The 14,589-nt window shown below is 43.4% G+C and overlaps 1 protein-coding gene across 10 annotated transcripts in view; it reads left to right on the top strand.

The window, feature by feature from the left end:
• SPECC1 (sperm antigen with calponin homology and coiled-coil domains 1) overlaps positions 1 to 14,589 on the top strand; it is an 88,114-nt gene that overhangs the window by 25,592 nt on the left and 47,933 nt on the right. Inside the window, exon 1 of one of the 10 annotated variants that reach the window (XM_064394582.1) lies at positions 7,065 to 7,285. The exons of the other annotated variants lie outside the window; for them this stretch is intronic. Within the exon in view, the coding sequence (XP_064250652.1) occupies positions 7,246 to 7,285 (40 nt within the window). The 5' untranslated portion in view covers positions 7,065 to 7,245. Of the gene's footprint in view, positions 1 to 7,064; positions 7,286 to 14,589 lie in introns of those variants that run through there. 10 annotated transcript variants of the gene reach the window in all.

The raw sequence follows: 14,589 nt of genomic DNA, 5'->3' as shown, positions 1-14,589 counted from the left end.
ATAAATAGAGAAGTTTGTGTATTAATGAGAAACTAGGACTCTCTTCCCCTAAGGTTCAGGGTTGTAGGAAATCAATGACTTCAGATTCTGCTCCTTTGAGGTCTGCAAGCCAAATAACCTTAAAAAAATGCAATTTCACAGAGAATTTCAAAGCTTCTTATGTGATCATATACCTCTGAGGAAGAGCATTGCATGGCAGGACTGGTATGCAAATGGAAAATTTGAGGTTCAGGCAGATGAAATTACTTTCTCAATGGAGCCTGGAAGTCATTCCAAATCCTTGCTCTGAGTTCTGTCATTCAGTCCATACAAACTCCCAGTTCAAGCACTTTCTGAGAACTTCTCTGGAGGCTGTCTGGTTTAATCATGCTCCTGTGCTGCTTTGATGTGATTTCAGTGGCAGCTGCTATTATCTGTCAGGTTGGACAGGAACCAAAAAGAGTCTGGACATCAGAAAGGAGAGAGAACCAGGATGTGGGATGGCACAGTCCAGTCACACATCATGCAAAGGCATCGAGACTATTTCAGCCATTCCCATTTCTCACAAATATATTGATTTTTATATCAAGTGCTGCCAGCTCCAGTATGAAGTATCAGTTATCCCTGAAATGTAATTAAGAGATAGCTGTACTTTTTCTCAGGCTGCTTCATCAGCTTGTTTTTTATAGCTAAATAAAGGCTAAATCTCTCTAGACATGATTTGCCTCAGAAACAATAGGAAACTATCAATAACAATGCCATTATCACCTACCTGAGCATTTATAGAAATTCTGGTTGTTTTACTGACAAGCTCAAGTTCTCTCTAAAGGCCAAAGCAGGAGACAGGTGCTACATCTTTGGAGGCTGGGAGAAGCCAAGATGCCAGCAGGACTGTGAGGGGTGGCCTGCTGTGCCACCCCCTGCTCCATCAGAAATTACCATTTATTATTATGCATAAAATGGGAAAGTCAGTACTTGGCCTGAATTTTCAGCCAAAGTAACAAATCCTGTTGCTTTCTGTGTGTTCCTGCTGAGTTGATCCACATCCAAGGCTGGAGATGGTGCCAATCCAGGAGCACAGAGGAGGCAAGCTCAAGGATATTAAGAGTTTCAATTATCTCCTCAGCATCTCGTGTCGAGGCTCTGAACTCTGCAGGTTACCTGGACAAAAGCTGCTAATCCCAGAATGGAACATTGCCAGCATTGGAAATGAAGCTGCTCTGCAACACAGGCTGTTGTAATAAACCCAGCAAATTAAACAGGGAAACAAAAATACCAAGAGATTTGGCATAATCAGGGAAAACTATAGAAGGGCCTGAGGCTTATATTCTGCTGTGGCACAGTTTGGGTTGAACAGTCTTCAGCTCCAGTAAGGAGGGGCTCTGTTTTGATGAATTTTTCTGTGATTTGTCATTCACATTCCTGCCCAATAATCAGAGTTAATGTCCCAGTGACTAAATATGATACCTGTGTATCTTCAATTCCTTCCTAGTGCTGCTAGAGCACATACCATTACTCCATTTGTCCATCATTGTTTTTTCATGTAGTTTATGTGAAAAGTCTTGATTTCACTCTGAAACAGCTGCTTGCAGCTTTTCTGTGTAGATAGTGCTGATATTCAGAAAAGAAAGGCTTTAACTAAATGAGGCCAACTGGTCCCTGCCAGTTCTGGTGTTAGTGCTGGGAAAGCTTGAATATCACTGGTGAGACTTGTTCACCTGTGGCTGATTCCAGAGGGGAGACTGTGTGGTTTTATTGCACATAGCACTCATTAGATATGCTTCTTTCCCAGCAAAATTGAAAATGTGCCGTGCTACAGATTTCAGAGCTTCCTGCATGTTCATAGAATTGTCATTTTCAGATTGCTATTTGGTAATTATATATGGACTCTTTCAAATTTGCTGTCTTCTCTCAGCTGACTGCTCTGCTTGCTGTTTGCTACTTTCTGATGTGGGGTAAAAATTTAGGTTAATGTGTAGCTAATCCAGACCAGAAGCTGTTCCTCCATGGTTAGAAAATTCAAGAAAGTATCTTTCAAATAACAGCTTTCTTTAAAAAAAGAAAAATCCTTGGAAAAAAAAAATCTATCTGACAATTTAGCAGTTCATAAGATGCTAATGCACCCCAATTAGGACAGGAAAAAGGAAAGTGATTTCTGTTGAAGGACAGCTCTCTGACCTTGGGGCCCTTTTACTCTGCCATACATCAGCTTCTGACAGCGCCTGCTTTTTGTGATCTGTCACATCAAAGCACTGCTATAGGTTTGGGAGAGGTTGCTGCACTTTGCATTCAGGCTCGTTACTGTCTCATTTTTCTTGTGAACGATAGTGCCAAGTGTGAGGGACACTAATGAGATCGGTATGTTCTGTTCCACCAGGCTCCACTGCAACCAAATGGCTGAGCTCATCTGGGCTTTCCCAGCAGCTCTAAATGAGCTTCACAACCTGAAAGCTACTTGCATTTTGCCCCCCCTTCCAGGTACAAGACACAGCTCTTGCATAATTATTCTTTCCTACAAAGAGATTCTAGCCCCAAAAGTGGTATAAAAGGAAAGGAAGACTCAAGGCATTGCTTTGTCAGGCTGTCATTCAAATTGGCAAGAAGTACTGCAGGAATTTATCATGCAAAGCAGTGGAAATGTGTCTGCATTTACATGCAGAGCTCTACATGCAGCTGGATATGCACATTGACATCTACACACATCTATAAATATCTGCAAGGATGTTTAACATATTGCTACAAATCTGAACCTCCCTGGCATTCCTTAGCAAAATGTTTCCTCTGAGTGTGATTTCCCCAGGTGTCAAGTAGTCAGGCTGAGTTTCAGCACCAGTTTAGAAGATTTCACCCACTGTCCTCTGAAGGGAAAGCTCAAGATTTGAGGTAGATCAAATTTGGCATTCCAGATTTAGGTTATGGCTGCTACTTGTCAAGTTTCTCTTTCTGCTTCTTACAAGGATTTTTTTTTCTTGGCACAGCCTGCAAATACAGTTGTTGATTGATGGCTTTGCTGAAAATATTCTTGTATTATATTTATTGCTGTGTTGTTTTACATGCTCTTTGAAGCTTTGCTCTTTCCCTCTGTGAGCCATGGGCAGTTGTGCAGCCTGGAATGGGGGCTGTTTCACATGACTGTTCTCCAGGCATCATTTTCCTCTGTGATAACTGGCAGTGTAGTGAGACCAATGCATTCAGAGGCTGTCTGGTAGGATTTCTGATACCTGATCCTGTTATGGATAACAGGCTTTTTGAGAGGCATTCACAGGCTGGCTGCAGTCATCTTGCATTATTAAACAAGTAGGAATTAACTTCTGCTGACAACGCTGTCTGCAGAATGTACCTTTTTCAAGCTTTCTTGCTGTCTTAATCTACTGCAGAATTTACCTTTCCTGTGCTGAATCTCTGTTAACACATTCTGAGATTCTGCATGCAGAATTCTTGTTAAAACCACCTGTGAAAGAGACCCTTTTCTCTGGGTGTTCCCCTGAGAATGACTTTGTTGGCACACATGAGCCCCTCTGGGAGCTGAGCCAGCTCAGAGGATTCAGTGTGTGGTTGGGATACTGAAATGCTGAGTCTTGAAGGCTGCGCTGACTTAACTCATTAAATTGTTGACAGTTAATTGGCTCAAGGTATCATGTATAGGAAGGATTCATTACAGCTGTAAGGGAACTGTGGTGATTCCAAAAGCCTTCCTAGGGACACCTAAACAGAGAGGGGAGCATGCCTGGGTGCTCCAGGAATAGCACAAATCTGGGATCTCCCAGCTTGCTTTCATTTCTTTCCAGGCTTCTTCCCTGAAGTTGTTCAGCAAAGTCAACACAACCCTGCTCTGTCTACCTGCCCTGGGTTAATTATCAGCTTTCCTTCAGCTGGTCTGAAGAGAAATGATCCTTAACACAAATTCTCTGGGCCTAAATCTATTGCAGCCAGAATGCCTTGGCAGAGGGCCATTGTGTTTGCACTTAAAGAATGGGAGGGAGAAGGAAAGGAACGCAAAGCTGGCCTGGTCCGACAAGTATGCAGATCAGGGGAGGGCTTGGCATTCCTTGTAGTATTTTTTTCCACTGTTTTTTTTTTTTCAGCAGCTTTTGGCTTACAGTAGATTTTAATACTGTAGAGCAAGGGGGGAGGGATTGACAGCTCCATCTCAGATGGGTTCATGGAAGGCTGTGGTTCTGTGCCATGAACCGTGACCTTACCAAGTGTCTTAACTACAAAAAACTTGTTTCTATCATGGATAAAAAAAGCTTTTGTTCATCTGGGGTTCAGCTCTAGATGTTATATTCCTAATCCTTTGAGGTCCATTACTGGGAATGATACACAGATTCTGAAGATTTATTTTCCCTGCTACTTATGTACTTGGTGCTGATAAAATCTTCAGCATTAATGGAAGAGGAGAGTGTGACAGTGTGAACTCTGGTGTTCATGATGTCCACACTTAGGGTCCATTCAGTTCAGTCCAGCATCAGTATCTGTAACTTCTTTAGACCTCAGCTGTCTGGAGAGACTGTCAGCTGCCTGGCCACTGCAAATCTGAGATTTGGTGGCATCTTCACACTCGTTCTCATGAGTATGGATTACAATTTGAACACAAATTACACTCGTTCATTTGCTGTGTTGTGAGTAGGATGCAAAGAAAGTTATGCCTGGCAAGCAAGTCCTGTCATTTGACTAGGGAGTTGAAAGAATTATGTACATCACACCTTCACTAATTAATTCCCATTCTCACTATATAGGAAAGGAGTGTTTGTGAAGTTTTATTGGCAGTTCAACAAAGAGCAAGGGGATGAGTCAAGCTTCATGCTTAGGAAGAGACCAGCTAATCTGCTTTGGAGAACTGAAATCCATTAATTTATTTTTATACCTTTATTACTGAAGAGGAAGGGAAAGGAATGTAAAATGTTCAGATAACAAATAGTTGCCTAAAGATTTAGCCATGCATCTGTTGTGATTGGTTACCTGGTCCCCATGTCATGCTGCTGTTACTCCTTTTTCCTCAGCTTGAGCTGCAAGCTCCATAAGCAGTAATCTCTTATCTATACCTTCTGCTCAGGCTGTAGCTGTATTTAAAAATTTGTGCTTTACCTTTCATTGTGGACCTGGGCTTAGAAGTCTTTGGCCTGACATCATTCTCCTTATCATGGTGTTAGCGTTCTGACTTATGTTTCGTGCCACTGTCAAAAGTAACAGATTGGTTCTTCCAGTCCTGACTCTTCTACAGTGCTCAGATTTCAGGTGTTTGCTCTGAGTCAGTGATTACATTTTATAATTGCTCCAGGCTTGCACCACTGCTGCACTGGGACTTTGTTACACTATTCCCTTTTGTGATTACAGAAATAGAAAGCGGGTGATGAAGTAATAAATGCTCAGCTTCAGGATTTATCAGCCCAACAGACTCTCACAGCTAATGCAGCCCCTCAGGTGAGTCCTGCTGAAGGAAAGCAGAAGTCACTCTTTAGTCTGTAAAGGAAGAAAATCTCTGTGGGAGATACATTCCAACAGCAGCTGGAGGATGTTGCATCTGTACCTTGGAAAGGGCAGGCTGAGTACCCACCATAGTAAGATACAAGAGATCATAAGATGACTTTTAGAGAAAGAATGCACCATCACTGATTCCTTTTTGTGGAACTTTGATGGCTTATTCATTAAACAAAGCGTTTTGTCTGACATGTCATGAGACAGAAGTAGACAGGAGTTGTTTAATGTCATCCCGATATTATAGACAGCTGTATGAAAACTTTTCACTTCATCTATAAAGTGTCAGAGGAGGAACAATGGAGAGCTGAATACTGACAATGAACTCATCCTATTGTACTGAAATATTAGCAAAATTCTGCTTCTATCATATTGAATGGTCTCCAGATACTTCAGCTGAAGCAGTGGATTCACAACTAGATAGATTAATTCTTCATGCTTTATTTTTAAGCTGTTTTGAGCCTAGGAGACACACTGGTTTATTATTTCTGAATTTGTTTTTAACCCTCTTGTTGAAACCAAGACTCAAGAGGATTCTGTTCATTATCCACATAACAGAAACTGATCACTGGAGTCATTCAGTATCTTTGTTTCCCATGTACGTCAGGGCTCCAATGAGTGTGGAGCATCTTGATTTTTTGGGAAGCTGTGCTGTTAGCCAGGCTCTGGGTGGGCCTGGCCTATGCAGCTGCTCTTGCAGTGCCAGTCACAGGCAAAAATATTGATGATAGAGAAATGGTGTGAAATCTCTGCAGTTTGTGGCTGCAGGTCTAGATATGCTAGTGGCTGTCAGGTTTGATTGTTGTTCTATTAGCATAAGGGGAAATTTGGAAATCACTGTAATAGACTTTTAGGAATAAAATGCCATATCCTTACCTCAATAAAGAGAAATAGATTTTAATGGTATTCATTGAATGCTGTATAATGTTTAACATAATAGGGATGTGAGCCTGCTGTGCTGCTCTCAGCACCAGTGGAGGCTGAGAGCAGCTGGGGGTGCTCGGCTGACCCAGGAATAGCCCCAGAGGATATCAGAGGAGATCTGATGGATGGCACTTGTCAGAAAGGGCTCATGCTCACAGTCACAGTCAGGTTTTCAGAGGAGTCCAGTCTCCATTTCAGCATCCCTTGGGTATCTATGTTTTCACGAGACACTGAGCATTTCTGAAATTGGGTCCCCTCGTTTTTGTGACGGTTTGGAGCTGCCCTTGCCCAGACATGTCAGTGCTCTGCTCAGCAGTGTGGGTAGATCTGTAGGCAGGGTCTGTTTGCTCCACGGGAAGCGTGCTTGGAGTGGTGGAACTGGGGAAAAATTAATGTTGGCTTTGCTTTGGAGGCATTTGGCTGCTGAGGGTCTCTGTCCTCCTTCGCCTCTAGCCACGTTGCAGCTTTAGCTTAGAAACACCGTGGTGCGCCGCCCGGATCGGTCTCTCTGCTGTTCCCCGGCCGTTCCGGGGCAGGGAGGCTCCGCTCGAGGCGGTGCTGGAGCACGGCTCCCGGCCGGAGCTGCAGCTGCCGCGGCGGCCGCTGGGTGTCCCCCGGCGCTGCCCCGCTCGCTGCCGCCCAGCCCGGCCGGAGCGGGGCTGGCTGAGCGAGGAGGCGGCGCCGCAGCCGCCTCGGCGGGGCCGCAGCGCGGCTCGGCCGCCAGCAGCTCGGGGCGCGCTGCTGCCGCTCCCCGCCGGGGCTGCCCCAGCCGGGCACGGCCACAGCGGCTCCGCGCCGGCCCCGGGCATGAGCGGGGCACCGGCGGCCTGAGGGAGCTCGGCGGGAGCCGGGCGGCCGGAGGAGATGGGCAACCAGCCGGGCAGAGCGGAGGAGCACGAGCAAGGTGTGTGCGAGCGGCGGGGCGGCGGCACCGCGGGGATGGCGTTTTGTTCTCGGGGCTGTCACAGCCAGTGCTGCTGGCTTCCAGCCTGCCGGGGACACTGCTGCTGTTCGCCTTGGAAATGCGCTTTATTGCCGTTCTGTACCTGTGATCACAGCACGGTCCTTACGGGAGCTTTTCTGAAAGGAATTCTTTGGAGCAGAATGCCTGCAAGGGAGGCACCCTGCTCGCTGACAGATTTTTTTTCTTTTTCTTGGCATATTCTGCATGATGCAGCTAAAAAGTTACAAAGCCCGTGCAGTGATGTACATAGAACTTGTCAGGATCTGCAGCTTGGCTGTGTTAGCCTTCACCATTGTTCGTGGCCTGAGGCCTGAAATTTTCCAGGCCTTAGAATTTAAAATGATGCCTTTGTGGAAGGTCTCCCACCATTGTCCTTTCAGAAGTGTAGTGCTCTGCATGTTAATCAGGAGCAGATTTCATAGAAAGCTGAGAGCTGCTATCAGGTAGATCGCATTCCCCGTGTGCCAAATGTCTGCACCGTACACCAGCACTGCTGCTAATTTGTTCCTGATGCCGTAGCGCTGCTTCGGTTGCCTTCTGATTTATTTTACTTGTTTCTCAAATGCTGAGTGAAACCCTGAGGTCCACTATTTTCTACTGCTTATTTCTCAGTTTCTTTCCGAATTTAGAGCCCTCTAACACACATAAAACCGCAATCGGTTGTATTTCTTGGCACTCTGTTTCTTGCTGTTGCCATGGGAATTTCATTCACAAAATCCCATTAAAGTTGTTATTGCTCGAGCAGGGGTTTCTATGACTTCGGGTCGATATGTAGGTATTGTTCTAAGAGCAAACACAAATGTATCTGATCTGTGGAATTGTTAGCCAGGGCTCGGGGATCTCGCAACAGATCTGATCTGCCAGCGAGTGCTGGAGCAGCAGTGAGGTGTAGTGAGAACTCTCTAGCACTATGTTAATCACCGGGCTAATGAAGAACACAAAAGCTGCCAGTATCCAGTCACCAGAAGAAATGCTGCCCTAAGGGAAAGTTAAACTTTAGGCTGGAGAATGTGGCTGCCTACATCCCCAGCCCCTGAAATCCGCTGGCCAGTGCCAGCCAGCGAAGTTTTGCTGGAGCTAAAAGTGTAATTTAGGAGGGGTAGTACTGATAATAAACTAAGGGAGAACTGGATAATGGCCTGGGGAGACACACTGCTGACTTCGGATCAGTTGGAGTCTTGATTTTGCAGGGCCATTTTGAACAGCTTACTGCTGTTAACTCAGATGATAAATGAGTGTGCAGACCCCTTGTGGGTTTGAAAAATCTCTTTCATCCTTTGTTTTCAGTTGATTTCTTTTTTTATTGAAGAGGAAAGAGTTATACTTCTGTTGCACCTAAGCAGTTTTTAAACTATTCTCAGTTTTTAAGTGTAGGCTGTACTAGGTCTTGTTTGAAAGTCCTCACTGTTCATAAGGTATGAGTAGGACTGAAAAACAGTGTTTTGTATTGAACTATGTGCTCAAAACTCCAATGTTTAACCATGAAAAAGAGTCAGGAGCATTCCTGCTGACAAAAAGGAAAAAATCTGACAAACATAGTCCTTATTGTGTGTGAGAGCTCTGGCTTTGGAGCTCAGAGTTTGTGTTTTTGACAGCTGGGATGCAAAAACCTGCTTCTCACATCAGAATGTGATACATTGTAGTATCTGAGTTCTGTTTCTGCTCGGGTGTACTTAATTCAGTCTCATTCAGGAACACCAACATCTTGAACAACTGTGGTACTTGTAAGCTTGTGTTTGGAATGACCAGACTAAACCCCAGGAATGGGTTGCTTTATTGATTTAGCTCATGAGCCAGCTTTAGTGACAGACAACCCATTTGACCTGTTTCCCTGATCATGACATTCAGGGTCATCTTGTCTGTCTTCTTAGGAAACTTTATGGACATTTTATGGCTCATCTCTAAGTCTTTCACCCCCAAACTTACCATCTTGGGGTGCTGGGAGCAGCTTTGTTCTTCCTCTTGGTGTCAGTGGGCACTGAAGCCTTTAAAAATCTGATCCTGTTATGATATAGGTTATCATTTCAAGTAAAATATTTATTTTCATATGTTTATGAGAGTATTATGTACTTTAATGGGTTTTCCTATTAAGTGTAAATTCTGGTGGGCTGCTCATTGCTGTCCAGAACAGGAAGGAAATGATTGTCTCCAAGCTGAGCAGGTGAAAGTTAACACATTAATACAGGAGACTCAAAGAACTGGGACTGACTGAGCAAAGGACTGTGGCAAGGAGAAGACAGGAAAGAAAATCCACTGCTGGTGTCTGCTGGGAGTGTTTTGAACAGAAGACAAGACTGACAGCCCAGTATCATCTCAAATTAATCTCCATCTTCCTAAGAGTGTCTAACAAGGATTTGAGAGGATTACTTGTCATAGCATTAAATTCTGTAGGCATTTCCTAGCTTCTAATTAAAAACTTACTTTAAACAGCTTTTACAGTCATTGGTGAGAACTTTGTGGCTTTGTGGTGTGTGACCCAAATTTGCATCACTTCTTTGCCAAAACTCTGCTCCTTACAAGTCATTGGTTATCCCAGTGCTCTGAATATTCATATTTTTAAAACCAGTAGAGGTTTTAGAATGAAAACACCTATAAAGTAGTACAGAAAATTATGTGAAAAACGAGTGAATATTGCAGCAGTTTGTCAGCAGAATTAGTTTTCTCCTTTTGAAACTGGCTACCCAAGCTGAAGGAAACAGTGTATACAAACAGAGGCCAGAGCACCTGTGGAATAGCTGGAACATTTCCTGGGAGCTGTTGGAAGAATCCAGAATTATCCAGTGCACGGTATTTACTGGGAGAAAGCCTTTCAAACATAGTTTGCCTTGGAAACAGGGAGGCCTCCTGTTATTTCTGCACAGGAGCACTGATGTTCTTTGACACTGGTTGACACGGTGATGGGGGGGTTGTTTATCCTCTAAACATCTGCAGGTGATGGATGATGAATATCTTTGGGAAGAGGTGGGAAAAAAATGACTCAATACCCACAAAAACTTTCCTGAAAGAATCGCTTGAATGGGAAATGTTAACTTCTCTTGTTGGAACAAGGTGACGGGTGGGGTTATCCAAGGGTTAGGCTTTTTTTGGGATTGTGTTTATTTGTAAAACATGCTTACATGGCTTGGATGAGAATATCAAGTGTCAGTGCATGCACTGAGTCAGTATTGATCTGTTTTCTTGTGTCTGTTTTGTCCTGGCCCAGGGGTGGCTTCATTTGAGTTCAAGGAAGGGGTTTTTCAGTGTAAAACATAGGAGACTTTCAAGATAAATGCTTTTGTATAAATACATGTTCTTGTCATTTCTGTTCTTTGTTTTCAGGGTGTGTAGTCAGATCTTTTCTGGGTGCTCTCTTTTTTTTCTCCCAAACATGGGAGCCGTTCATTTTAACTCTGTTGGATGCCAGAACACCATTTCTGCCAAGCAAGAGCTCAAGAGACCAGATGAGTTTAATGATGGTGTGGGGGGAAGGGAGGGAGGAGAGAGGGGCCAGCAAAGCTAATGAATCACATAACAGCTTTCATGGAAATACCGACTGCAAGTCATGTCCTCTTGGAGCTCGGGCAGCGAGCCACAGACCTTTTGTTCCCAGTGGAGCCAACAAACCACAATTTGCTCTCCACTGGATAGTTTAATTCCTTAGTCACCTCTTCCTCCCACAAGTCATTCTTGCATGGGGGGTTTACAAATGCTCTCATTTTTCAGAGTAGTAACACAATGCTGATTAAACTGGTATTGAAAAACTTTATTTTCCCCTGGAGAGTAATTTTTACTCGACTTAAGTTTTTCTTCCAAGGCCAGTGAAGGCCAGCTCTGTTGATGGGTCTCGTGAGGTGACTTGACAGGACTGACATGATGAAATCATTTCAGAAGGACTGACAAACTCGTCAGTCAGTGGCAGTGTCCCCTCTGCTGCCAGGCCAGTGAAACAAGAACAGCCACTGCCACAGACTGACCTCCTAGAGGAATGTAGTCATGAGTGTACCAGCCATAACTTACCTCTGGAATGATCTGAGTGATAATCTGAGGTGCCCTGATTCCAAGTTGAAAGGCTAATGAAGGCTAAATTAGTGGAAAAGATCATCAATAAACTCTCCTACACTGCAGGGCCTTCCCAGCAGTTTTCTGCCCTGGCTGGGAGGATGTGCTGAGTGGGAGTGCTTTCTCCATGGGCAGGATGACAGCTTTTACAAGAAGAACTTTTAGGGCATGGCAGGCAGCAGGATGTGGTTTATGCATTTTGTGTGAGATTAATTTCCATCAGCAAAACAAAGCCATTTTTGGATAAAGGAGGGACCTTCTGGGAATCCTGCTGAATGAGCTGGTCAGCAAGAACTTGTCCTTGGGTCAGAGTGGGTCCAGAGTTCTGCATTGTGCTTTTGCCCCAGGGCTGGTGGTGTTTCAGGACCTACCAGTGATAGATCTAATATGATAGTAAATGTAAAAGCTAATTTTCTTGATGATTTTTTCATTAGTTTAGCTAATGTGCTTGACAGCTGCAGAGTGACAAGGAAACAGCCAGGGGATGGTTGTGGTTGTGTTGGGTCTGACACAGCATTAAACTGCTTGCAAGAGGGAAAGGGGTGGAAGGAGAAGGGAATAATGCTGGCCTTGGAGAAAGAGAAGTTTGCTTCTTTTTGCTTGGGATATGTTTGGCTCCTCAAGATCTTGAAGATGTAAAGCTGGCCAAAGAAATCTGAGCATGTATTGCCCCTTGGTCTTCCCACTGAGAGCTGCCAGAGCCCTGGAGGTACTGAGCAGTTTATTTGGAAGCAGTCCTGTGTTCTGGAGCTTCTACCAGTATTTCAGCAAAATAATCTGTCTTATTTTTTTCTCTTTTCAATTCCTCCGCAATTTTACTAATTTACTTTTCATAAAATCTGATTTCCACAGGGAATGTAGCTTTCAAAACAACATGAGACTGTAAAACTGAGGCAAGAGTACTTCTCTGATTTTGTTTGTACTGCATTGCTTGAGGAGAACTTAATTGGATTTTTCTGTGATTCTCACAGACTGACAGTAGAAGATGGACAAATATTTGATATTTTCATTATTTTCTATTACTTTTCCATTCTGTATCTCCAAGCAATTTGAGCATGATGATTGAAGATGATCTAAAACTGAGATCTCTGATGATGTTAATAGACACTGTTAGATTTTCCATGCATCAACATTTTTCTTCCTGTAATCCAAAGCAGGCATGTGTTCACAGATCTCTTTGGAATGTTCCATCTATTATAGTTCATGAAATGTTTTTCCACAAGCATCAATAGGTATGGATTGCATGTTCTGAGGCAGAGCACTCTGCCCTTGTGTGCTGTGTGATCATGGCTTGGCTCTCTCAGGCTATAAATTAGAGCTGCAGCTTCCTGCCCTTTTCATCAGGCTCTGGAGCACACAGCTAACAAGCTCTATATTTTTATCAGCAGCAAAATTTACATTTGAAGGTCTTACAGGCAAATTTTATATTCATCACTGGAAAAATACACTCTTGGGAAAGCACAGGGCTAACATGAGTTTGCATGGTTCAGTTCTGAGCATGTGTAAGGGATGTGTTGGCTACAACAGGGACATATATTTTCCATTTGTTACCAGCTCTGTGGGTTTTGTATCTTGGTTGGAATTTATTCAGTTGCTTAGGAAAAATGTTAGGAGAAAAGCAAATGTGTCCATATCCCATGAGCAGAATTCTGTTCCTCTCACATTCCTGTCCTGATGGATGCTTTGGTGCTAAGTGTTAAAAATCATTGCTACTCAGGCAAGTAAGAATTTTAGCAGCAACTTCAATGAAATCATATTTATTACTGTATGGAATGAAAATGGCTTTAGGGGCAGGGTGCAGTTAATCCTCTGACACGTTTTACTTATGTTGGATGACTTTTCTTTCTTTCTTTCCCCAGCTGAATTAAGAAATCCCCTCCTATACTAAGGATAAAAATCTGTTTTAATTAGTCTGGAATATGTAGAATGTAAAGGTGGCTTCTTCCCTGCATCTGGAGGATATTCTTTTGTATTTTTCACACCCTAAAGGTCTCCTGCATTTTGCCATTGCAGTGTTTATACTGAAGATGTGGAAATCCTTGTGATACCAAATAATTATGCTCATATAATCCCTTTTATAGGGATTGTTTCCACAAGGGTGTGGAAAATTATAAATTTGTTGGCAGGAACCAAGTTCTCTGCAATACAGGAAAGGCCTTCAAAAGTATAACTGAATACTTACTGTCATAGTCAAAAATACTTATGATTCCTGAAATAAACCAGAGGTAATTCCCTGTGCTTGTGCAGAACAGAACCAACTCAGCATGAGGTTCATTAGTCATAATTAACAGCTGGTAAGAGGGGATGAGATTCCATGAACAGGAGTCATTCCAGGACTGGAATTCTCTGCTGGGAAAGCTCCTCCAGAGTGCAACAGCCCTGATGTTGTCTCTGCAATAATGTGAAATAGTTGCTAAATTGCAGGCTGTAGAGTGTTGCATTTTTCTTATTTAAGGCTAAATTCTCAAAATCCTGGTTTGTTTGTTGTTGTTGTTTTCAGGAAAGAAAAAGCATTTAAAAATTCGTTGACCAAAGGGAAGTGGTTCAAAGTCTTGTTCCCCAGAGCATGTAGTGGCAGCTGTAATGTTGGGAGGGGATAAGGTGGTGGTGTCACAGTCCATCCCAGTCTGGAGACATTCCTTGAATGGAAAGAGTGTTCCAGAGAAGTGGTGCAATTCATTCAAACCTTCAAAGGCTTTTAAACCTTGGTCTAATGGAAGGCTGTGTGCTAGCTGACCAGAGCAATGCACAGAAATATTCCACGTCAGGCCTCCTGAAGGCCATGGCAGTAACTTTGTTTAACCCAAAGCCATGGCTCCTAGGATTACAATCTATTTTGCCACGAGGTGGGAGGCACAGAGCTCTGAACATGCTTTTCCAGAGCAAAAGCTGATCAGGATGGAGGTGTCAGAAGGGAAGAGCCCCTCTTTGAGGGGCTGAGGATATTTCCACAGTCCTTATCTCCTAGATCTTGAGAAATGATTTCATAAAACCTTGTTGAGTTTGAAGAATGGACTAATCATGTTAAGAATTACTCTCAGCCTCCTCCACACATAGTTTCTTTGAGGCTGCTTGACTGTGGAAAATCTTTGACTGCTCTTTTAATTAAAAGCTTTTTTTTTTTTTTAACCAAAGAGTTAAAGCTCTTCCTGCTTTGAAGTGGGCAGTGTTTTATAGATAAATATCTCATTATGTTATGAGCTTTC

The sequence above is a fragment of the Passer domesticus genome, chromosome 19, assembly GCF_036417665.1.
Source record: "Passer domesticus isolate bPasDom1 chromosome 19, bPasDom1.hap1, whole genome shotgun sequence".
Classification (NCBI taxonomy): Eukaryota; Metazoa; Chordata; class Aves; order Passeriformes; family Passeridae; genus Passer; species Passer domesticus.
The sequence above is the reverse complement of the archived record's forward strand: the minus strand, read 5'-3'. Positions and strand labels throughout refer to the sequence as shown.